Source organism: Hyperolius riggenbachi, chromosome 3 (genome assembly GCF_040937935.1).
Source record: "Hyperolius riggenbachi isolate aHypRig1 chromosome 3, aHypRig1.pri, whole genome shotgun sequence".
Taxonomy (NCBI): Eukaryota; Metazoa; Chordata; class Amphibia; order Anura; family Hyperoliidae; genus Hyperolius; species Hyperolius riggenbachi.
In genome coordinates, this window is record NC_090648.1 from 82,685,911 (window position 1) to 82,711,532 (window position 25,622).

The 25,622-nt window shown below is 45.6% G+C and overlaps 1 protein-coding gene across 1 annotated transcript in view; it reads right to left on the minus strand.

The window, feature by feature from the left end:
- Positions 1–25,622, minus strand: part of LOC137562768 (kelch repeat and BTB domain-containing protein 8-like) — a 103,520-nt gene that overhangs the window by 66,978 nt on the left and 10,920 nt on the right. Inside the window, exons 3-6 of the mRNA XM_068274436.1 lie at positions 22,048–22,126; positions 20,559–20,786; positions 8,192–8,295; positions 645–723 (exon numbers count right to left, since the gene is read on the minus strand). Of these exons, the coding sequence (XP_068130537.1) occupies positions 645–723; positions 8,192–8,295; positions 20,559–20,786; positions 22,048–22,126 (490 nt within the window). The remainder of the gene's footprint in view (positions 1–644; positions 724–8,191; positions 8,296–20,558; positions 20,787–22,047; positions 22,127–25,622) is intronic.

The following is a 25,622-nucleotide window of genomic DNA, read 5'->3' on the forward strand; positions in this document are numbered from 1 at the left end:
TAGATCTTAGTATTAGGTGTAGAGATGGGTGAGGTTAGTGTCAGGAGTAGGTATGGGTGAGAGTAGTGTTAGACGTAGGTATGGGTGAGGTCAGGCGTTGGCATGGGTGAGGATAACGTTAGATGTAGGAGTGGGTGAGGGTAGTGTTAGGTGTAGGTATAGGTGAGGGAAGTGTTAGCCATAGGTATAGGTGAATGTATTGTTAGGTGTAGGTATGGGTGAGGTTATTGTTAGGTGTGAGTATGGGTGAGGTTAGTGATAGGCGGAGGTATGGGTGAGGTTAGTGTTAGGCGTAGGTATGGGTGACGTTAGTGTTAGGCATAGGTATGGGTGAGGTTAGTGATAGGCATAGGTGGGGGATGGGTTAGTGTGAGGTATAAGTTGTAGAAGCCAACAGTTTAAATAGTAAAGTAATAATTCCAATATTTTACTATCAGCAACAGCAGGAGCCCCAGTATAACAGCCGCTATTATTAAAATGTATGTACGGACAGATGATCAGTTAAAAAAGGATTTATCATTGATTTTTGCCTTTTAAACACAATTAATAGTTTAACTTGTGTGGTAAGTGCACAAATCCTTCAAGACAAGATTTTCAGATATGGGAATATTCTACATTTACTGTATTGTCACAATGATACTAACCTGTGGCACAGAAACCTTCTGCCCTCAGTCACAATGGTCACATCACAAAGTGTTTCAGTAAAATAGAGATCACGCAGACCTAACCAACCAGAGGAGACAAGAGCTCAATTCATTTATACAAAGAGATACGAAAACCGATAACAAAAATAGCAATCTGAGTGCAATCTGCAGCCATTGTGGTGATGTGCAGATACACTGCTGTAAGTTACACATAATACTGGTTATGGTGAGGAGGTAGGAAGTGCTGCATCTGGGGCCGGCAAAGTGTAACGTCTCACCTGTGACTTTCCTCATTAGCGGAGATTTCAGCCACGACAGGTGTGCAAAACGATCTCTCACCTTAACTATGGTATATGAATATTCAGAATACTGAACAGCACATTTACCAGATAGAAGAGGTAAAGGTATTATGGCTGTAAACACGCTTGATTATGTGCGCATGCACGCGCGCTCCTGGCCGCGGATCGTTAGCCCACGAATCAGTGAATCGGGCTATGGTGCCCGATCACCGATTCCTCTCCCCCGCAGAAAAAGCGACAGCTTCTCTCAGAAGCTCCGCTTTTTCTGGCTGTTGCGTCCCCCATGCATCCCTCTAAGCGTATGTTACGCTTAGAGTGACGTCATGTAAACAAACTCATGGCCGCCATCTTGTGGCCAAAAAGTAAAACTACAACTAAAAGTAAAAAAAATTAAACTTAACACACATTTACATTATAAAAGTAATGTTTACATCCCACCCTCCCAAAAAATACCCAAATAAAATGTTTAACCACTTTACCCCCGCCCGTACGGATTTCTCCGTCCCTTTTTTCCATCCTTTAACCCCCAGGGACGGAGAAATCCGTACTTTGCGCACTCCCGCCGCTGCCCGCGCTCCCGCTAGTAAACACGCCGCCCGCCGCTAGTAAACACGCCGCCGCCCACTCGCCCGGAGATCAATGAACGGGAAAATCCATTCCCATTCGTTGATCTAAGCCCCACAATGATCCGCTGCTCTCCTATGGGCAGTGCGATCATTGTGAGAAAAAACAAACACTCACAGCCTCCTTGTACTTCCTGCGAGCTTCCGGAAGGACGCTCGCAGGTCGCAATAAACAAAAAGTTACTGTTGCCATCTTGTGGCCAAACAGTAAAACTACACCCTTAGCATTTTTTACATAGAAATAAATTAGTTTTACACTAAAAATTAACTCATTACCTCCCACACTCCCCATTTTTTTTTTTTTTGTAATATAGCATGCATTATTTAAAAACTATAATGGCCGGAAACTGGAAAATAATTAATTTTTTTCCCACATTTTTCCTATTTTCCCATTAAAACACATTTAGAATAATATAATTCTTGGCATAATGTCCCACCTAAAGAAAGCCTAATTGGTGGCGGAAAAAACAAGATATAGTTCATTTCATTGTGATAAGTTATGATAAAGTTATAGACGAATGAATGGATGGAGTGCTGAAAGGTGAAAATTGCTCTGGTGGTCAGGGGGTAAAAGCCCTCAGTGCTGAAGTGGTTAATATAAAAAAAAAAAAAAAATTACAATAATAATAAAAAAAACCATGTAAATATTTACCTAAAGGTCTAAACTTTTTAACCACTTCACCACTGAGGGGTTTTACCCCCTGACCAATTTTCACCTTTCAGCGCTCCTTCCATTCGTCTATAACTTTATTATTACTTATCCCAATGAAATGAACTGTATCTTGTTTTTTTTGCCACCAATTAGGCTTTCTTTAGGTGGGACATTATGCCAAGAATTATTTTATTCTAAATGTGTTTTAATGGGGAAATAGGAAAAAATTTGGGAAAAAATTATTATTTTTCAGTTTTCAGCCATTATAGTTTTTAAATAAAGCATGCTACTGTAATTAAAACCCATGAAATGTATTAACCCATTTGTCCCGGTTATAAAACCATTTAAATTATGTCCCTATCACAATGTTTGGCGACAATATTTTATTTGGAAATAAAGGTGCATTTTTTTCAGTTTTGCATCCATCCCTAATTACAAGCCCGCAGTTTATAAAGTAACAGTGTTATACCCTCTTGACATAAATATTTAAAAAGTTCAGTCCCTAAGGTAACTATTTATGCTTTTTTTTTTATTGTATTTTTTTTTTTTAATTACAAAAAAAAAATAAAAATTGGGGAGTGTGGGAGGTAATGAGTTAATTTATTGTGTAAATGTAATGTTTGTGTATGTAAAATGCTTTTAGGGTGTAGTTTACTATTTGGCCACAAGATGGCCACAGAGTGTTTGTTTACATGCGACCTGTAAGCGTCCGGAAGGACGCTTACAGGAAGCAGTAGGAGGCTGGGAGACGCACAATGATCTCGCTGTTTCTGAAAGAAGCAGCAGATCATTGCGGGGGCTAGATCAATGAACGGGAATGGATTCATTGATCTCCGGGCGAGCGGGCGGCGGTGTGCACGAGCGGCGGGTGCGCGCGCACGAGCGGCGGGAGCGCGGACAGCGGCGGTAGCGCGGAAGGTACGGATTTCTCCGTCCCTGGTTTTTTAGGAGGGAAAAAAGGGGCGGAGAAATTCGTACCGCTGGGGGTAAAGTGGTTAAATATCAATGTAAAGATGAAATATTTCTATATTTTTTTATTCTAAACTTGTAAATAGTGATAGATGCAAAACGGAAAAAATGCACCTTTATTTCCAAATAAAATGTTGTCGCCATACATTGTGATAGGGACATAATTTTAACGGTATAATAACCGGGACATATGGGCAAATACAATACGTGAGTTTTAATTATGGAGGCATGTATTATTTTAAAACTATAATGGCTGAAAAATGATTTTTTTCCGTTTTTTTCTTATTCTTCCTGTTAAAATGCATTTACAGTAAAGTGGCTCTTAGCAAAATGTACCCCCCAAAGAAAGCCTAATTGGTGGCGGAAAAAAACAAGATATAGATCAGTTCATTGTGATAAGTAGTGATAAAGTTATAGGCTAATGAATGGGAGGTGAACATTGCACGGATGCATAAAGTGAAAACGACTGAAGGCTGAAGTGGTTAAAGTCGCTTGATGGGGATTGGGACCAGCAGGCGACATTTCTGGGCCGAGGCTGTACAGCACAGTGGTGTAGTAGTTAGCGCTTTCGCCTTGCAGCGCTGGATCCTGGGTTCGAATCCCAGGTCAACATATGCATGGAGGTTGTATGTTCTTCCTGTGTCTGCGTCGGTTTCCTCCGGGTACTCCGCTTTCCTTCCACATTCCAAAAACATACAGATAAGTTAATTGGCTTCCCCCTAAAACTGGCCCTAGACTACAATACATGCACTACACGATACATACATAGACATATGACTCTGTTAGGGACTAGATTGTGAGCTACTCTGAGGGACACTTAAGTGACAACACAATATACTTTGTACAGAAGAAACCGTGGAAGATATATATATACTAAAAATAATAATAACAATAGACTATACGGGGCGGCAGAGGGCTGATGGAGCGGCACCGATATGATGTCACACAGTGGGCGGGGCAAGCGGCTAAGTTGATCCGCCTGGCAGATTGCTGGCTGAGCAATGGTCACTGATTGCTGTACACACGCCGGATTATCGACAGAGGGGGGGGGGGGGGGGGGGGGAGTGTTATTGGCTGCCTCAGCTGAAGCCGACGGTAATCTAGCGTGTGTACGGGGTTAAAATGACACTGAATTTTGGTTAAAGTGACACGGAAGCAAAAAAAACCTCATGATATAATGAATTGGTTGTGTAATACGGATAATTAATAGAAGGTATATAGCTTTTTTATAACATTGGATCATTCTCTAATAATTGCAGTTTCCACAATACACTCAGCATTTTAAATTATTTCACAGAGCAGGCTAGTGACCCTATGAACTTTTCTCTGCAGCGAAAAAACAAACAAAGAAGAAACAATAAGAGACAGTTGAGATAAGTGCTTCAAAAGACAGTGCTGTCCATGACGTTATAAAGCCGCAGAGCTCAAAGAAGCTCTTTTGCATAGATAACAACTGAAGTTTCTTAACTCTTCCTGTACTGGAAACAATATGAAACTCATATCTGTGCTAATAATGTTTTATTTCTTAGCAGTACTACACATACATTTCATTACAGTATAAGTTTATTTTCACTTCAAATTCCCTTTAAATAATGGTGAGTAAATGCTTGCTGCACACTTGATTAGAGAAAGTCAATTGGTTACTTTTAAAATGTGTGGAAATTTGAATACTAGCTCACACATTAAAGAGAACCTGTAACAAAAAAAAGTTCCCCTGGGGGTACTCACCTCAGTAGGGGGAAGCCTCAGGGTCCCAATGAGGCTTCCCCCACCACTGTAGCTGCAGGCAGTCCAGCGCTGGCTCTCCCAAAGTCACCGGCGATCCAGGCTCGACAAGCCTGACAAGCTGAATTTACTTACTGCTGTTGCGCCTCTCCGCTCGGAGATAGGCAGAAATAGACGATCTCTGTCGGATCCGCTCTACTGCACAGGCGACTTGCGCCTGCCCAGTAGATTGGCCCGATAGCGATTGGCTATTTCTGCCTATCTTCGAGTGGAGAGCCGATACTGCGCCTGCGCTGGAGCCGGGAAGGTTAATATTTACATCCCCGCCGTTCGGAGGGCCAGAGTGAGACCGCCGTGGGACACAGGAGGACGGGGGAAGCCTCATTAGGATCCGGAGGCTTCTCCCTACCAAGGTGAGTACCCCTTAGGGGAACTTTTTGTTGTTACAGGTTTTCTTTAAGCTCTTGTCCAGATTTATACCCATGTCCTGATTTCACCTGAAGTGAGGATATAGAGGCTGACATATTTATTTCCTTTTAAAGCCAATGGGTACCGCTATAAAAAAAAAAAAAAAAAAAAAGTCAGATACTCCCCTAAGGAGAGGGAAGGCTCGGTCCTAATGAGCCTTCCCTCTCCTCTCCCGGTGCCCTCGGTGCTGCGCTGGCTCCCCCGTTCGCGTCCGCCGCCGCAGGGACTTCGGAGGTCTTCGGGAGCACTCGGGCTTCCGAAGAAGGGCCGCTCCATACTACGTACGCGCGAGTGCGTCATAGAGGGCGCTCGCGCATGCGTAGTATGGAGCGGCCCCGTCCTCGGGAGCCCGAGTGCTCCCGAAAGCTCCCTTCGGCATGCGGAAGTGGCAGTATTTGACCGAACTGGTCGAATACTGCCACGGGGGATCCTGCGCGGGACCGGGCACCGGGAGAGGAGAGGGAAGGCTCATTAGGACCGAGCCTTCCATCTCCTTAGGTGAGTATCTGACTTTCTTTTTTGAAACGGTAAACATTCACTTTAAGCAATACCAGTTGCCTGGCTATCCTGCTGATCCTCTTCCTCCAATACGTTTAGCCATAGACCCTGAACAAACATATGCAAATCAGGTGTTTCTGACATTATTTTTAGAACTGACAAGATTAGCTGCATGCGTGTTTCTGGTGGTATTCAGACACTACTGCAGCCAAACAGATTAGAAGGGCTGCCAGGCAACCGGTAATGTTTTACCTGTCGCTCCAGCTTCCCTTTAAATTGAATGGGAACCGCATTTAAAAAAAAATGAGACAGATACTTACCCAAGGAGAGGGAAGGCTCTCGGTCCTATAGAGCAGGGGTCCCCAACCACGAGGCCGCGACCCACTGCCGGTCCGTGTCTGGCCTCTCGCCCCTCTCCCCGCAGGCGCCGCTCCTGTTACCTTATGAGCAGCAGCCGCTTCCTTCTTCATATTCCCCCAGGCGCCGCTCTCCTCTCATCCGCATCTTGTATTACAGCATCGTGTATTGCGGCTGCTGTAAAGGAGGGAGGGAAGCGCGGCAGGGTTCCCATGGTAACGGCGATGCATATCGCCGCTACAGGAAGCCGCTTCCTTCCCTTCCTTACAGCAGCCGCAATACGCATGTTGTAATACAAGATGAGAGGAGAGCGGCGCCTGGGGGAATATGAAGGAGGAAGCGGCCGCCGCTCATAAGGTAACAGGAGCGACGGCCGCGTGGGGGAGGGGGGTGGCACTACCTACCCAACCCGCTATACTGGGCACTATGCTAGCTATACTGGGCACTTGCTATACTGGGACACTATGCTAGCTATACTGGGACGCTATGCTAGCCATACTGGGACGCTATGCTAGCCATACTGGGACGCTATGCTAGCCATACTGGGACGCTATGCTAGCCATACTGGGGCGCTATGCTAGCCATACTGGGGCGCTATGCTAGCCATACTGGGGCACTATGCTAGCCATACTGGGGCACTATGCTAGCCATACTGGGGCACTATGCTAGCCATACTGGGGCACTATGCTAGCCATACTGGGGCACTATGCTAGCCATACTGGGCACTACCTACACACACTAAGACTATACTAGCTATACTGGTTACTATACTAGCTATACTGGTCACTATACTTGCTATACTGGGGTAACTAAACTCCCCCATCGCCGCCAGCCATCACCAAACCCCCCCCCCCCCCCCCCGGAGAAAAATTTGGTCAGAAAGTGGTCCCCGGGCCGGAAAAGGTAGTATAGAGCCTTCCCGCACCTCTCCTGGTCCCCTTGATCCAGTGCTGGCTCGCCCGGTAGCAGTATTTGACTAAATTAGTCAAATACTGCTTTACCCGGCCGAAGGAGGCTTCAGAAGTCTTCAGGGAGCCCGAGTGCTCCTGAAGAAGGGCGGCCCTGTACTGCGCCTGCGCAAGCACGCTCTCTTGCACGCTCACGCCTGTGCAGTATGGAGCCGCACGTCTTCGGGAGGACACGGCTCCTGAAGACTTCCAAATACCCTTTCGATGGGGGATTGAAACGGGGGGGAGCCAGCACAGGATAGAGAGCACCGAGAGAGGAGACGGAAGGCTCTATACGACCCAGAGCCTTCCCTCTCCTTAGGTAAGTATTTGCTTCATTTTTTAAAAAATGCGGTTCCCATTCACTTTAAAACAGGCCAAACTTTTTAGGCCAAGGGCCATATCACTGTTCTTGAGAGTGCTAGTGGGGTGAACTAGCAAAAGTAAACACTTTTTTTTTGGGGGGGGGGGAAGATTGTGGACATGCCTTATTTAAAGTGGATCCGAGGTGAATTTCTACTAATTGCATAATTGTGTTCCTTTCCTATTGTTTATAGGGCATTCCTCAAGCCAAATACGTTTTTGTTTTTGTTTTAATAATTCCCTATAAACTGAATAAACCACGCCCACAGGTTTTCAGAGAGCCTTGGCAGTAGCAAAGGCTCATGGGAGCTCAGTCTGGGCAAGAGGAGGTGTTACTAGCCATTGATTTCAGAGGCAGAGGGGAGGAGGGAGGAGTAGGGATTAGGTTTTTTTTTTACAGGCCGAGTGATCAAGATACAGATAAGCCTGCCTCTGTATAATGTTTACAAACAACATGGTTGCTGTCACTGTATCACAGGAAGAAATAATAATTTTCTATGAAAGCTGTTTGCAGTTAGATTTGCTGTGTAATCTATCTAAACTTTAGATAAGATATATAGATAAGTTACTTGTTATAGTTAGTTTTTCATCTCGGATCCGCTTTAAAATGCATTTCCATAGTGGAGTGACTCCCTGTCCACAATACCTTGTATCACAGCACATTTTAGGGTTCCTTCATCCTCACTGGAGAATTCTGCATCGTCATCCGTGCACCATGGAGGGGGTTTACAGGATTCCTCCATTGTGGGTCTGTGCAGAATATACAGAAACATGAGAACATTAACCACTTAGCAACTTTAGCCATGCTTTTCTACATCCCTGTTTATAAACAACTGTACACTTGAAAAAGGGGGAAACCCCGAAACCTGTTGTGTTGGCCACCTGTGGAATAAACTACTGTTAATACGCCTTTTGAGTGCCTCCTAATTGCATTAAAATCTCTCTGGAGTGGAGGTGATGATCCATTGAAGGACTGAGCACCGGCGGGCCAGGCTGTGAGTCCTAGATGAGTGATTGCTCCAGCACTTGCCTTACTACTTTAAACAGGGCTGTGGAGTCGGTCCAAAAATCCACCGACTCCGACTCTGACTCCTCAGTTTACGATTCCACTGACTCCGACTCCACGGCTCCGACTCCTCTAATTTGCATATTACAATTTTGTTGATTAAAAGTATGTAACATGAAATTCGTCTCTTAACTGCCAACGCTTAGGAATTTTACAAGACAACTGAAGTGAGAAGGATATGTAGACTACTATATTTATTCCCTTTAGACTAAAACTAGTCCTTGGTAAGAGTACTTGTAAAAGGTACAACCGGAACAAAGAACATCTATCAAGTGTGGGTGCATGTAAGAATGTGAGGAGATTGTAAACAGACAACACCTCTGTGTTCAATGTGCACAGCATTCTCAGTGGATTCCCTGCAGCTCTGTGGGGAGTGCATATGTAGAGTATAGTACTACTGTGTAACAAAGTAAACCTGAGACAGATGAAATTAAAGTTTTATACATACCTGGGGCTTCCTCCAGCCGCCTTCAGGATAATCAGTCCCTCGTTGTCCTCCTCCACCACCTGGATCTTCTGCTATGAGTCCAGGTACTTGAGCCTGTCAAGCGTAGTGCGCATGCACACACTCCGCCGCCAGGAGCATACTACACCTGTGCAGCACTATTGCGCAGGTGCAGAACGCTCCTGGCTGGAGGAGCGGCACGTGGCTGGACTGCGCTGACTGGCTGAATTACCAGGACTCATAGCAGAAGATCCGGGTGGTGGAGGACAGTGAGGGACTGATTAGCCTGAAGGGGGCTGGAGGAAGCCCCAGGTATGTATAAAAGTTTACTTTTCATCCGTCTAAGTTACCCTTTAATTTGTAATCACCAAACCAAATTTTAATAACATATCAAATTATTTTATTTCATCAGCAAAGGGAGTGCATACATTTGCATAAATCCGCATCAATGCAGAATTATTTCCATCTCGTTGACCATCTCTATTAGTGACACAGCTACACATCAGGCTTTATTCTTACAGCATAGATGTTATTTAGTATATATAAGAGATTCCTGTGTACACATCATATATACAGTCACAATCTGACCTTAAAAATACGGGGACTGCTTTATTGAAGCAGCACAAGTAACTAATTTTGATTGGTTTATTTCATTTTTGTGGACTAAGCACAGCTATTACTGTATATATACACATTATTTTTAATGACTATTATCTGAGAAATAGAACATTTTATCATATTTTCTATTTTAATTACAGTTACAAATTCATTAGGAGTCGGAGTCGGTGCATTTTTTCCCGACTCCGACTCCAGGCACCCAAAATTGCCCGACTCCGACTCCACAGCCCTGACTTTAAACACCTGTAAACACATGTAAACACTTGGCTCTGTTTTCTATTTTTAGAAAACGGAGTTAGTATAGTACCATCTTGTGGCCAAAAAGTAAAACTACTTCCAAATACACCATTATACACTTAACATAGAAAAATACATTTTCATTATTTTTTTATTTCCTTCACCCCTAACCCAAAATAAAAGATTATCGCCTTACATTGTACTAGGGACACCATTTAAACATTATAATAAAGGGACAAATGGGCAAATAAAATGTGTCTGTTTTATCTATAATAGCACATTTTATTTTTAAACTACAATGGCTGAAAGCAGGGCCCTTTTCCACTAGCAATCACAAACGCCAGCGATTGCTATTTTACATGAATTTGTTATGCGATTGCGATTTTTCATTTGTATTTCCCTCTAAAAAAAAAAAAAAAAAAAAAAAAAAAAAAAAAAAAAAAATCGCTCCAGAAAGCAATTGTGATTTGCAAATCGAATCACTATAGTGGAAAATACTTCTCATGATGTCTACGATAAAGTAGCAACCTTAGCGATTTAAAAATCACTAGCGATTTGTGATTTTTCTATTCAGCGGTGTAGTGGAAAAAAGGCCCAAATGGTGATTTTTATTTTTTCTTCATTTTTTCTTCTTCTTCCCTGTCAAATGCATATAAAATAATATAATTGTTAGCATAAAATACTTCCCAAAGAAAGTCTAGTTTGTCCCACAAAAAAAATATATAGATCATTTCAGTGTGATAATTAGCGATAAAGTTATTACCGAATGAATGGGAAGAGCTTTTGAAGGGGAAAAAAAAACCTGTGGTAGAGAAGTGTTTTTAACAGTGTAAAGGAACAAATGCAAAATCTGAACTTGCCCCTCTATTTTCCCCCAGGAGCCGCCTGACCCCAAGTGTGACCACAGACAGTATGACAAAGCAATCCATGTTTAGCACAATCTGTTGCTGCACTGAAGACTCCTCGATAATTTGCCATCGGTTTTCATCCAACAAATATCCATCAGGATATTTCTCTAAACTGGCATTTAATAAATAGTTTTGAATTCCACTGTGAAATATGAATATAGGGATAGGAGAGTCAGCTGATTCAGTTTTCAGCGTCCCAGCAGGTATCTGTCCTCATACAGCAAACCATGTGAGATCAGTACGCTGTGCTCTGATCCTTCCCCACTGCCCTCTTAGTTATCAGAGCCATGCACCTCTCCTTCACAAGCACCTGCGCAGTAGTATGGAGCCACCCTTGCACAAGCAGCTCTGGCTTGCTGTGTAGGCATGGCCATACTTGCGCAGGTGCAGTGTGACCGTGTTTGCACTTGGAGAGAAGCCCTGATCAGATTATTGAAACGCCCTTGTCGGTAATCTGTGGAGGGTCTGAGCTCCGGCGATGCAGGGCCAGAGGAAGGTGTGGGAAGCATCCAGAGGCCTCCCATTTAAGGGAGCCATACACTGGTCGATTTGCCATCAGAACGACCAACAGATAGATCGAATCTGATCGGAGAGGGATCGTATCGCTGCCTTTACTGCAAACAGATTGTGTATCGATTTCAGCATGAAACCAATCACAATCTGTGAAGCTGCCGCTGCCCCCGCATACATTACTTGTTCCGGCCGGCGCGAGTCCCCCGGTCTCCGCTGTCTTCTTCTCTGCGCTGGTCTCCAGGTCCGGCTGGCTTCACTGAAAGGGGAACTGAAGTAAGAGGTATACGGAGGCTGCCATGTTTATTTCCTTGTAATCAATACCAGTTGCCTGGCAGCCCTGCTGATCCTCTGCCTCTAATACTATTAGCCCTAGCTCCTGAACAAGCATGCAGCAGATCAGGTGTTTCAGACTTTAAAGTCAGATCTGACAAGACTAGCTGCATGCTTGTTTCTGGTGTTATTCAGATCCTACTGCAGAGAAATAGACCAGCAGGGCTGCCAGGCAACTGGTATTGATTAAAAGGAAATAAATATGGCATGCTCCGTATACCTCTTACTTCAGTTCCCCTTTCCTGCCGGGGGAAGTTTATACAGTAGAGGGCGCTCTACTGTTTAAACTTCCAGCCGGACCCGGAGCCCAGCGTGGAGAAGAAGAAAGCGGAGACCGGGGTGGAGGGTGTCACGCCGGCCGGAGCAGGTAATGTATTGGCGCTAGCATCGGTCGTTGGGCATTCGAACGCCGCTATCGACGCACTCCTGATCCGCCGGCGATCGAGCAAAATCTTCCGCACGGACGGATGGCAACGATTGATTTCGGACGGAAATCGATCATTTTGTCAGCGTTTGCGCAACGATTTCACAGCAGATTCGATCACAGTGATCGAATCTGCTGTATATTGGCGGGAAAATCGTTAGGTGTATGGGCCCCTTTAGGTTAGTATGTGATTTTGTACCCAAGCAAGCACTCCCCTCCCCCCCCCCCAGGCTGGGGGGGGGGGGGGGGGGGAGTGCTTGCTTGGGCACACTAAGCTTCCATCATGGCAGAACATGCCCAACCAGCAAAACTTTCCCTGGACTTAGGGCCATTTCACACTTAGAAGCGCAGGGAGTGATTTTTCCGCGATTTCACACGGAAATATCACTGGACAGTGCAGCGATTTCTCCGCGATCACGTTTAGCGCTTTTATAGCACTGAAACGCGATCGCCGGGAAATCGCCTGAAAATGGTGCAGGCTGCGCATTTGCGTTTCGAGATTTTGGGCGATTTGTGCAAATCACCCAAGTAAGAACGGCCCATAGGGTTTTATTACACTGGCGCTTTCAAATGCACTAGCGTTTGAGCATTTTGCCGAAATCATCGGCAAACCGCTCATGTGTGAATGGGGCCTTAGTGCCATTTCCACTAGTGCCGAATTTGTTAAGAATGTCTGTTCAGTTAATTTGCCGTCCAGATTGCACTGTGCAAATCTGAACAGAATGCTGTAGATTTCAGCAGCACGCACCCGAATCCCAACAAGATCTGCCTGCTGACATTCAAGGCTCTATGCCATATGGGACCCAAATACATAGCGGATCTATTGGAACTTTATGCTCCTCCACGCACCCTCCGCTCTGCCAACAAGATGAAGCTGGTTATTCCCAGGATACACTTAACATTTGGTGCTCGGGCCTTTTCCTATGCAGCCCCTACTCTATGGAACTCACTTTCACAATCAGTACGAGAGGCTCCTTCTCTGGACAGGTTTAAAAAAAAAAAAAGGCTAAAAGCTCACCTCTTTTCCCGAGCCTTTGAGACTGCATAATGCAGAATCAGAGCTTTGAGTCCCCAGGGAGAAAAGTGCCATAAAATTACTATTGTTAATGTTACATCCTGCATGGCATGGCTTAGCGATTCGGGCTGCGTCTTCACAGCACAATGGGAGCCTGGCCAAACTGGAAACTGCTGTGGCTCCTAGTGGAAAACTGGCCTTAATCCAAACACATACAAATGGCTACAGAGTGAAGGTGCCAATTAGATTTCCCATTTCCATGAGCTCTCTTGCTACAAGGTAACAGGAAATCACCTTGCTTTGAAGAGCCTTCCAAATAGCTGCCAAATGTGTATTGCTCTTTCCTCTGATCAGACAGAGTTTATTGTTCCCTGCAGACAGCCTGGCACCAGCTCAGCAGGAAGCCTGAATAATATGCATGGAGTGAAGTGTCAAGTGCTATGCATGGAGTGCATGTCAATAGTCTGCAGGCTGATGCCTCCTTCCAGTCCCATCAATACAGAAACCTTCTGCAATTGGATGGGAGTCTGAAGATGGCCATACATGTAGGGATGATGGGAAGATACGACCAAGAGACAAATCTCTCTCTAATCAAAGCTGATTACAGAGAGATCTGTCAGCTGCCCATACACCACAGGCCGATTACTGATTAATTTAATGCTGAAATCGATCCACAATTAGCCGTGTGATGCCACATCTGCTGTTTCACCAGCCCGACACTCCCCCCTAATGTGCAATGTGCCCTCAAAGCACTATACGTTCCCTGTCCGTGTCCGCCACTGGCTCCATCCTTCATCCATACACGCGACTCCACATGGTTGCCGAAGTAACGTAGGACCGTGTGATGTTACACACATCCACGTTACTCTGGCAACCATATGGAGTGTGTGTATGGTTTGTCCCTGCAGCCAGCAGCGGATAAGCGGCAGACACAGACAGGTAATGTACAGTGCACTTGGGGACATATTGCACATTAGGGGGGAAAGCATCGCTCGTCCCGATATTGCTCGCTGTTACCGCCGCGCACCAGATCGAGCAAGTAGGCCCTACACCTTGCACCGATTCATGTGGCCAATTTTAGCCTGCGATTGGTCGCATAGCCAATTGGGCATGCACTTGGCAGCACTGATTTTCAACCAATTCAATTATAATAATCGAATCGGTTGGTCGATCGGCCGCCAAGTCGCCTGATACCTGGCATACACACCATGCAATGTCCCGTCAGATCAAAGGGTCGAATCGATATTTTCCGACAGATCGATCCGTTTTACGTTCGTTTTTCCGATAACTTCTAAACAAAATCGATCAGAAAACAGATTGGACCTGAAGGAAACAATTCAACCCATCGATCTGATAGGAAATTGCATGGTGTATACTAGGCATAAAACTCTCGCTATAAACTCAGGAGATCATGAAGTTCAAAGGTGGCCCTACATCTACCGATTTCACACCTCTATTGACTAGTGGACGAAATGTGATGCAGCAAAATGACTGCCTGATCGATCAGACATGCCGGAAAACCTTGGTCAAAAGCGCTCAATCAAGTGTGTAGCGGTAACGGCACTCGATATCGTGGCGACAGGCATACGTGACGAATCGCTGGAAACTGTCCCTCACTTGCTATCGCGCATGTCATAGGGAGCGAGCACACGCATGCAGCCGCAGTCTAGTGAGACGCATAATTAGACCGGGTCCGGCGGCGGGGAATGGAGGAACATAAAGAAGACGGCGTGGGTTTTGACAGCTGCAGGGGGCCGATAGAAGCCCCAGGTAATTGTCGGTTTTTGCTTTTTTAACACCACCAAAGAACCCCTTTAAAGAGACTCCATACAAAAAAAAATGCCCCTGGGGGTACTCACCTCGGGAGGGGGAAACCTCTGGATCCTATTGAAGCTTCCCCCATCCCACGGCGTTCTCGCTCTGGCCCACGGAACGCACAGCCGACAATTTGTCAGGCAGTGCAATATTCACCTTTCCCTGTTCCAGCGGGGGCGCTGTTATTATTATTGTATTTATAAAGTTATAAAATATTACGCAGCGCTGGACATTAATTTAGGTTACAGACAATATTTAGGGGTGACATACAACAATATGACAATACAGGAATACAAGAAAACCAGATCACACAGCACAGTATGAGTACCAGGTAATGCTTAGTCAGGCACTGGATGGGAGCATGGAGATTAGGAGAGTTAGGTTCACTCAGATGCAGAGCATGGGTTCACAGTAATGGAGGTGCATGATCAGGTAGGATACAAAAGGAGGAGGACCCTGCCCAAAGGCTTACAATCTAGAGGATTCTATGTGAAACATGAAAGGTAAAAATCTACTCTTTAGCAGCCTCCAGAGCTGGGCGTGGCTAGGCAAGGGCGGAGCATGACCTGAGGAGGGCCATCTGGAGGCTGTTGCAGCTATCCGCTCAGAAATAGGCGTAAATAGCCGATCTTAGTTGGGTCCGCTCTACTGCGCAGGAGACTTGCGCCTGTGCAGTAGAGTGGGCCCAACTGTGAATGACTATTTTCGCCTATTTCCGATCGGAGCTGCTACTACGTCTGCGCTGGAGCCGGGAAGGTAAATATTTACATCCCCACTGTTTGAGGAGCTATATCACTGCCGCTGTGGGACGGAGGAGGACAGGGTAGCCTCGATAGGATCCGGAGGCTTTCCCCTGCCGAGGTAAGTACCCCCAGGGGCATTTTTTATTGATACAGATCCTCTTTAAGTAAACATAAAAACCTTACAATTTTGCCTGCTCCCTCATCCTGAATAATAAACGCACTAATACAGATTATACAGCAAAGTAGGGGAAGAATAGGGGGCTGAGTGTGTATGAGGGGGGAAGGGGGGGTTGTTAGGAAGACCAATAGGAGGATGAAATGTAATCTAGGTTATAGTACAGCTGATACAACCTATTTTGAAATTGGTAGCCAATAAATGGGATTGTGCTAATTAAAATTTTTCTTCCTATCCTAAAAAAAATGCTAACGTGTCTGGGGAACGCTTTCCATTTGCCAAGCTGCCTGTTCTATGTAATGCTGGGAATACACGGTACGTTTCTGTACCGTGTATCAAAGCTGCTGATGGCTCAGCTGATAATTTCCGACGTGTCTGATACCCCGCCGGATCGATTCCCCGATCGATACCGCGGGCGAGACTATAGGGAAAAATGAGGAAAAGATAAGAAGTGCCCGCCGGGACGAGCGGGAATCGATCCGGGCGGTCGCGGGGACGCGCCGTAATCTATCGTGCGGCTCGATACACGGTACAGAAACGTACCGTGTATCTCCAGCATAAGAGATGTAACTCACTCACCTACTATGTGGCTCCTTACACACTCCTAGAAGTTCTGGTTCACCAGGGGCTTGCTGGGTAATCTGTAACTCTTTTGTCCAGAAAGGGAGTCCTGGCTCACTTCAGCCTATATTTACTGAACATTAACACCCCCCATTCCACCCTAATAAACCCACCTGACCGATCACTTCTGACCTGAGATCACTTCTGGCCCTCCTCAGGTCATGCTCCGCCCTCGCCTAGCCACACCCAGCTCTGGAGGCTGCTAAACAGTAGATTTTTACCTTTCATGTTTCACATAGAAAGATCATGTCACATGCTGCATGTGTCACACTTGCTACACCTGATTGCCTCAGACTGTGTAAATGGTTTGATATATAACTGCTATAAAGAAAACTTTAATAAAAAAAAAAAAAAAAAGTGGGCAGTTACTTACCTGGGGTTTCTTCCAGCCCCCTGTGCCCCAGATGTCCCGTGCCCATGCTGAGACAAAACAATCATCCGATCCCCCATTCACCGCGGCTCACTTTCGTTTTGGCAGTAGTCGCCCGCTGCGCCTGCATGACCATGGCCACGCGCATCCTCGCTTCAATCGCCAGGAGTGTCCTGCGCAGGTGCAGTATAGGCGCGAGGCCAGGTCCGTGCAGGCGCAGTGGCCGTCCACTTGTAATTTGGCAGTAACAAAGGTGAGCTGCAACGGGGGATCGGAAGATCTTTGAGTACCGGCGCAGGACAGGGCGGCTGCAGGACGCTGGGAGAAGCCCCAGGTAAGTTAAACTCAAACTTTTTTTTCCGAAATATCAATTTAAATGATAGAAATAACATAAGGGGCTCGTTTCCACTGTAGCGAATCCGCATGCGGGCACTGCATGCGGATTCGCATACTTAATGTTACTGTATGGGGTTGTTTCCACGTGTGCGGCGGCGGCGGCGTTTTTCTGTGCGGGGAAAATCTGCACGACAGGGTCGTGCAGATTCGCGTGCCTCAGGAATGCGGGCGAATCGCCGCTAATGTATTTAATAGTAAAAACGCATGCGTTTTTACATGCGTTTTTACCCGCGAATTCGCGGGCGATTTCGCACCTTTTCAATGTTATTTTGCCCTGGCAGTGTCATGGTTAATTTCGCATGGCACCCTGCCATGCGAAATCGCACGCGAAATCGCGGGTAAAAACGCATGCGGAAACGCATCCGCATGCGTTTTTACAAGCGTCGGAATGCGGCCGAAATCGCGTCGCAACAGTGGAAACGAGCCCTTAGAGCATATTAAACACATTTTTGTTTAGTAGAAAAATACACATATTTACATAGCTCTGTAAATGATTCCTGAATGAGGGACAAAGGAATTAAACTATACCCAAGGTGATGCAAATAAAAAAAAGCAGGAGGTAGTACACTGTGCAATGGGATCACAATACTGAATGGCACAGATGAAGAAGAAACAAGTGGCTGAATCCCTGTGACTGGTGAGAGCTGCCAGATAGATCACACTCCCTTACCTACAGCAGTAATGACAGAGCAGCAGCAGGTGGCTGCGGAGAGGAACAAGCAGCACAATCACCAGAAGCTCAGAGCTGCAGATCACACACAGGCAGGAAGTCCCAGCACTTCTCTGCAGCCATCCAAGCCTCCTTGTGAAGCAGCTCACTGATTGGCTGTGACGTCATCAGTGATTCCCCTGCTGCACACGCCTGTAAACAGTGCCACGTGGAGGAATCAATGCTGCTCACATAAGGATGCATTCCTATCTGAATTATATTTAATTTTATTTTCTTATGAGATTAATATTTTTAAACCTTTTAGATTCCTGCTTTTCGCTAGGGCAGCCCAGATTCCACTCCTGGTATGGGAATTAGTTTATTTTGATTTTGGTTTGGGGAGTGACTATACAGTGAAGCATACAGTATATTGAAAGTATGCTTCACTGACACCATAAAGGCGCCTATCACTGTGTACACGCACTGCATGCTATGTGTAAAGGTGGCCATACACCTATAGATGGCCACCAGATCGATCCATTTTTGATGTATTGGCTGCTCACAGATATCGAATCAATTTCTGCATGAAGTCGGTTAAAAATCTGTGAAACCCCCAATGCCTGCCTGGCCTACCATGTGTTCTCTCCCCAGCTGGCAGCAGAGCTCTCACCTGTCTGCCTGCCTGCCAAGTGTCCTGCGATGATTTAAAGCAGGGGTGCCCACACTTTTTCGGCTCGCGAGCTACTTTAAACATTGCCGAGTCCATGATATCTACCAACCCCCCCCCCCCCTTCCCCCCCCCCCCCCCCCCCAGCAAATGGCTGCAAAATCCCTCTCTCCCATACAGTGTCATGGATCCCCCATGAACAAGCATTGGTCCGTCACTAGTGACAAGTGCACAGCATTATTGGCAAATAGCTTCAGAAGGATTCTGAAGCTATTTGCTGTTTGAAGGGACTATGTAACTGCCTGTGCTGGGATAAGGCGGTGTCTCTGTCTTTGTTATCTCAAAATGTTGGGAGGTGTGTGTTTTGCATTAATTCTACAGCACCCAAAAATCAGATTTTCAGTTGATCTTTAAAGTTGACTAAAAAAAACGTAGTTGCAAGGCTAAATTAAATGAAATCCTTATAAAATAAGCAGTAGCAGGCAGAACAGATGATCGCTCTGTGTGACTCCAGCAATTTAACAATTCACATTTACCAGTTCAGCATGTCACCCCACTCCCAGACGTTTCCCCCGGCTGGCTGCACAGTGCAGCTCACTAAATAATCTACAGTACTATGCCACTGACCATGTCTGTCTCGTCTCCCCTGTCTTCCCCATCAGCCCAGACATCCTCCATACACTTCCTGCTCCCGCCCCCAGATGTCACAGCCTGGAGGGCTTCTCTCCCCTTCCTCCCTAATGCTAGCAGCACAATCTTATAGCCACTTCTGCGGGGCAGCGAAATTGGCCGTGATCTACTCAGCAGACGGTCGTGATCTACCGGTAGATCGCGATCGACCTATTGGGCAGCCCTGGTTTAAAGGATACCCGAGGTGACACATGACATGATAAGATAGACATTCACACTGGTGGCCTGTCTGTAATTTCAAACAAAGTTGTACCACCTACAAGTTTGTTTGACTTGCAGGAGACTCTAGTGACCTGCCCCCCTGCTTAATTGTAAATTGTCTGCCAGGCCATCCTAAGTGCCAAGTGCCACGTAGCGTTGGTGGTACCACGGCTGTAAATAAATTGTGAACCAGGTGGCTTAGTTAGTAATAGTTAATCAGGAGGAGCCAGGAGGTTGTGGAGGTGGTGGTAAAGGGTGGTAAGGCAGGCATAGTGATTCCCAGCCACTTCATGTCCACCTCTTGCCAACAACAGGGAAAGACTCACCCAACAGGGTCTGGCGGCAGTTTTTCCTTGCACGGGAAGCGATGGAGGGAGCAGAGGAGGCCACTGAGGACTAGCTGCCTGAACACAATTCAGTACAATATATCATTACTCATTAGTCTTAGTTTTCTGCTTTCCTTGATGTCCTTAAAAGCTTAACTAACAATGTAACATTTATGTGTGGTTTGGCTTTAAAACATACATGTCAAACTTCGGCCCGTGGGCCAAATCTGGCCCTCGGAGACATCAGATTTGGCCCTCAGGTGGTTTCCCCACTTTGCATTATGTCTGGCCCACTTTGGACCACCAGAGAAGCTATGTTGGAGGGTAAGCCCTATATCACCAGGGAAGCCATATGGGGAGGAGGAAAGCACCGTGTAACTGTATAGGAGAGAGAGAGGGGGCCACCAGACACCAGGGAACTGTATAGGGGAAGGAGGGGGTCACTAGACACCAGGAAAAGTATAGGGAATGGAGGGGGGCTATTAGACACCAGGGAATTTTATAAGGGAGAGAGGTGGCCACTAGACATTGAGGTTGACCCGCGACTTGGTCCCAGAGCTGAAACCCCTGCTTTAAATTGTAAGGGAGGCTCTGGTCCAGTCTGGTGTCAGGAAGTTCTATTTATGGCTAAGATGATGATGATGGCGAGGAGGAGGTCCAGCTTTGTAAGAGGTGTTGGATGTACTGCACAGGCTGAGTCCAGTAAAGTAGGCGGGTGGGAAACAAGGGTTAGTATATTGAACGTAAATTCCCCCGTTCCTGTGTGAATGTATCTCCTCTCTGTGTTACACATCAGTGACTCACCTGCTGCATTGCTCCTGCATGGCTGTAATCTGCAGGCGGCTGGATACAGTAAACAGATCCTCAGCATTGTCCAAAGTGACGGCAGCCTCACCAGTGTATATGAAGTGCAGGATGGTCTCTATGATGGAAGCGGAGACATCTAGGAGAGAAACTTCTCCTTGCTGAGACTCTACAATACAGCTGGTGAACATGGCTCGGAAATAGGGGCTGACTGAAGCCAGGACAACCCTGCAGAGACACAGAATAGATATCAGCACATCTCTGGAGCACAGCTGTCCCTGTGATTGTCCTACAGCCTTGCTTCAGTGGGTGTGTATTGCCTGTGTTATAGTGACCCTCTAGTGTCCATACCCATACCTTGTCCCGGCGTCATGTGATGCAGGTGGGGAAGGGGGCAGGAAACATGTTCTCCAAGAGGGGATGTAGGAACTCTGGGAATTACACCTAGAGTGCCAAGTGGGGTGAATCAGTTAATTTGGGTGCACATCCCATTTATTGAATCAAGCACCACCACAGACCTTGATTTCATTTTCAGCAATGGTGGCACTGAGTGAGCGAACTGACCACCAGAGTTCAGCTATTATATTGCCAACTGCAGACTACTGTTATTAGCTATGATGAAGGATTATTGGCTAAAATGCTTGGCTATACATGTAGGTGCTAGGTGTAGATGGGGACAGGTACATGTTAGGCATACGTATGGTAGATCTTAGTATTAGGTGTAGGGATGGGTGAGGTTAATGTCAGGCGTAGGTATGGGTGAGGGTAGTGTCAGGCGTAGGTATGGGTGAGGGTAGTGTCAGGCGTAGGTATGGGTGAGGGTAGTGTCAGGCGTAGGTATGGGTGAGGGTAGTGTCAGGCGTAGGTATGGGTGAGGGTAGTGTCAGGCGTAGGTATGGGTGAGGGTAGTGTCAGGCGTAGGTATGGGTGAGGGTAGTGTCAGGCGTAGGTATGGGTGAGGGTAGTGTCAGGCGTAGGCATGGGTGAGGATAACGTTAGGTGTAGGTATAGGTGAGGGAAGTGTTAGCCATAGGTATAGGTGAATGTATTGTTAGGTGTAGGTATGGGTGAGGGTAGTGTTAGGATGGGTGAAAGTAGTGTTAGGCATAGGTATGGGTGAGGTTATTGTTAGGTGCGAGTATGGGTGAGGTTAGTGATGGGCGTAGGTATGGGTGAGATCAGCATTAGGCACAGGTGGGGGATGGGTTAGTGTGAGGTATAAGTTGTAGAAGCCAATAGTTTGAATAGTTAAGTAAGAATTCCAATATTCTACTATCAGCAACAGCAGGAGCCCCAGTATAACAGCCGCTATTATTAAAATGTATGTACGGACAGATGATCAGTTAAGAAAGGATTTATCATTGACTTTTGCCTTTTAAACAAAATGAATAGTTTAACTTGTGTGGTAAGTGCACAAATCCTTCAAGACAGATTTTCAGATATGGCAATATCCTATAGTTAGTTAGTGTATTATCACAATGATACTAACCTGTGGCACAGAAACCTTCTGCCCTCAGTCACAATGGTCACATCACAAAGTGTTTCAGTAAAATAGAGATCACGCAGACCTAACCAACCAGAGGAGACAAGATCTCAATTTATACAAAGAGGTACGAAAACCGATAACAAAACTGACATTTTCTAGTGTGAGGAAGTTCCTGTATTGCCGCCACATTACAGAGGGAAAGTCAGTCTGAGTGCAATCTGCAGCCATTGTGGTGATGTGCAGATATACTGCTGTAAGTTACACATAATACAGGTTATGGTGAGGAGGTGTGAAGTGCTGCATCTGGGGCCGGCAAAGTGTAACGTCTCACCTGTGACTTTCCTCACTAGCAGAGATTTCAGCCACAACAGGTGCGCAAAACGACCTCTCCCCTTACCTAAGGTATAGAATATTCAGAATACTGAACAGCACATTTCCCAGATAGAAGAGGTAAAGGTATTAAAGAGAGTCTGAAGCGAGAATAAATCTCGCTTCAGACCTCATAGATAGCAGGGGCATGTGTGCCCCTGCTAAACCGCCGCTATCCCGCGGCTTAACGGGGGTCCCTTCACCCCCAAATCCCCTCCGTGCAGCCTGGGAGCGCTTCCGCATTGGGGCAGGGCTAACCGCCGCAGCCCTGCCCCACGCGCGTATCTCCGCCTCTCCCCCGCCCCTCTCAGTCTTCCTTCACTGAGAGAGGCGGGGGAGAGGCGGCGATGCGTGTCTGATAGACGCGACTAGAGGCAGGGCTGCAGCCGTCAGCCCTGCCTCCAGGAAGAAAAAAATTCACGACCAAGTTTTGCGGGGGTGGGTTTGGGGGTGAAGGGACCCCCGTTTAGCCGCGGGATAGCGGCATTTTAGCAGGGGCACACATGCCCCTGTTAACTATGAGCTCTGCAGCGAGATTTATTCTCGCTTCAGAGTCTCTTTAAGGCTGTACACACGCTTGATTAAAGTCGTTGATGGGGATCGAGACCCGCAGGAGACATTTCTGGACCGAGGCTGCACAGCTCAGTGGCATAGTGGTTAGCGATTTCGCCTTGCAGCGCTGGATCCTGGGTTCGAATCCCAGGTCAACATATGCATGGAGGTTGTATGTTCTTCCGGTGTCTGCTTGGGTTTCCTCTCGGTACTCCGCTTTCCTCCCACATTCCAAAAACATACAGATAAGTTAATTGGCTTCCCTCTAAAATTGGCCCTAGACTACTTGTGAGCCACTCTGAGGGACAGTTAAGTGACAACACAGTATACTTTGTACATAAGAAACTGCGGAAGATATAAATACTAAAAATAATAATAACAACAATAGACTATGCGGGGCAGCAGAGGGCTGACAGAGTGGCACCGATATGATGTCACACAGTGGGCGGGGCAAGCAGCTAAGTTGATCCGTATGGCAGATTGCTGGCTGAGCAATGGTCTCTGGCTGCTGTACACACGCCGGATTATCGACAGAGGGGGTCGTTATCAGCAGACTCAACTGAAGCTGACTGTAATCTAACGTGTGTATGGGGTTAATGTGACACTGAATTTTGGTTAAAGTGACACTGAAGCAAAAAAAAAACCTCAGTATATAATAAATTGGTTGTGTAATACAGATAATTAATAGAACATTAGTAGCAAAGAAAATATAGTGTCATATTTTTATTTCCAGGTACTGTATATTCCTGCGTATAAGACTACTTTTTAACTCTTGGAAATCTTTTGAAAAGTTGAGGGTCGTCTTATATGCCGGGTGTCATTGATGCCGGGTGATACAGCCTATCCTGTTACCGCCTCTCAGATCTCCCTGCTGAGGAAGCGCAATCTGTTCTTCCATACCGCTCTGATAAACAGGTAGACAAGGAGAGCTGACCAGTCTACTTAAGGAGAGTTGACCAATGCAACAAGTCAATTGACTATATACTGTTATATACTGTGTAACACATATAGTACAGCACCAGTATCGGTTCATACACAGCACCAGTACATGATTTTTTTTTTATTTTAAATTTGGTGTGCGTTGGAAGAGGGGTAGTCTTATACGGCGAGTATATCCCAAACTCTATATTTTAACTGGAAAAGTTGGGGGTCGTCTTATATGCCGGAATATACGGTATATAGCTTTTTTTATAACATTGCATCATTCTAATAGGCCTGGTGCACACCAGAGGAGTTTTTCTGAGCGTTTTGAGTTTTTAAATCTGCTGCTAAGGTTATCCTATGTGTCTGTGGACACTGGAGCAATGAGGTTTTGTAAAAAACCCCATAGCATTACATTGGGAAGAGCTTTTAGGAGGTTTCAAAAGCTCTTCCCAATGTAATGCTATGGGTTTTTTTTACAAAACCTCATTGCTCCAGTGTGCACAGACACATAGGATAACATTAGCAGCAGATTTAAAAACTCAAAACGCTCAGAAAAACTCCTCTGGTGTGCACCAGGCCATAATTGCAGTTTCCTCAATACACTCAGCATTTTAAATGATTTCACAGAGCAGGCTAGTGACCCTTTGAACTTTTCTCTGCAGCGAAAAAACAAATGAAGAAACAATGAGAGACAGTTGAGATAAGTGCTTCAAAAGACAGTGCTGTCCACGACTTTATAAAGCCACAGAGCACAAATAAGCTCTTTTGCACAGATAACTGAAGTTTCTTAACTCTTCCTGTACTGGAAACAATAGGAGACTCATATCTGTGCTAATAAGGTTTTATTTCTTAGCAGTACTACACATACAATTCATTACAGTATAAGTTTATTTTCACTTCAAATTCCCTTTAACCATTTATGCCTCCAGGACGTAGTACCTACGTCCAGGAGGCCACGTGCGCGTGCACGCGCACTCCCGGCCACGGATTCGGTAGCCCAGGAATCAATGTATCGGGCTATGGTGCCCGATCACTGATTCCTCTCCTCCGCTGAAAAAGCGACAGCTTCTCTCGGAAGCTACGCTTTTTCTGAAGCTATGTCACTCTAAGCGTACATTGTACGCTTAGAGTGACGTCATGTAAACAAACTCAAGATTGCCATCTTGTGGCCAAAAAGTAAAACTACAAGTAAAAGTAAAAAAAACATTACAATACACAAATATTTCCCCAAATAAAACACTATTTATATCCCACCCTCCCAAAAATGCCCACATAAAATGTTTAATAAAAAAACAAACAAAAAAAAAAAAACATTACTATAAAAAAAAAAAAAAATATTTACCTAAGGGTCTAAACTTTTTAAATATCTATGTAAAGAAGAAATATTTCTCTATTTTTTTTTTATAAGCTTGTAAATAGTGATGGATGCAAAACGGGAAAAACGCTCTTTTATTTCCAAATAAAATATTGTCGCCATACATTGTGATAGGGACATAATTTAAACGGTAAAATAACCGAGACATATGGGCAAATACAATACATGGGTTTTAATTATGGAGGCATGTTTTATTTTAAAACTATAATGGCCGAAAACTGACCAATAATGAATTTTTTCATTTTTTTTCTTATTCTTACTGTTAAAATGCATTTACAGTAAGGTAGCTCTTAGCAAAATGTACCCCCCAAAGAAAGCCTAATTGGTGGCGGAAAAAACAAGATATAGATCAGTTCAT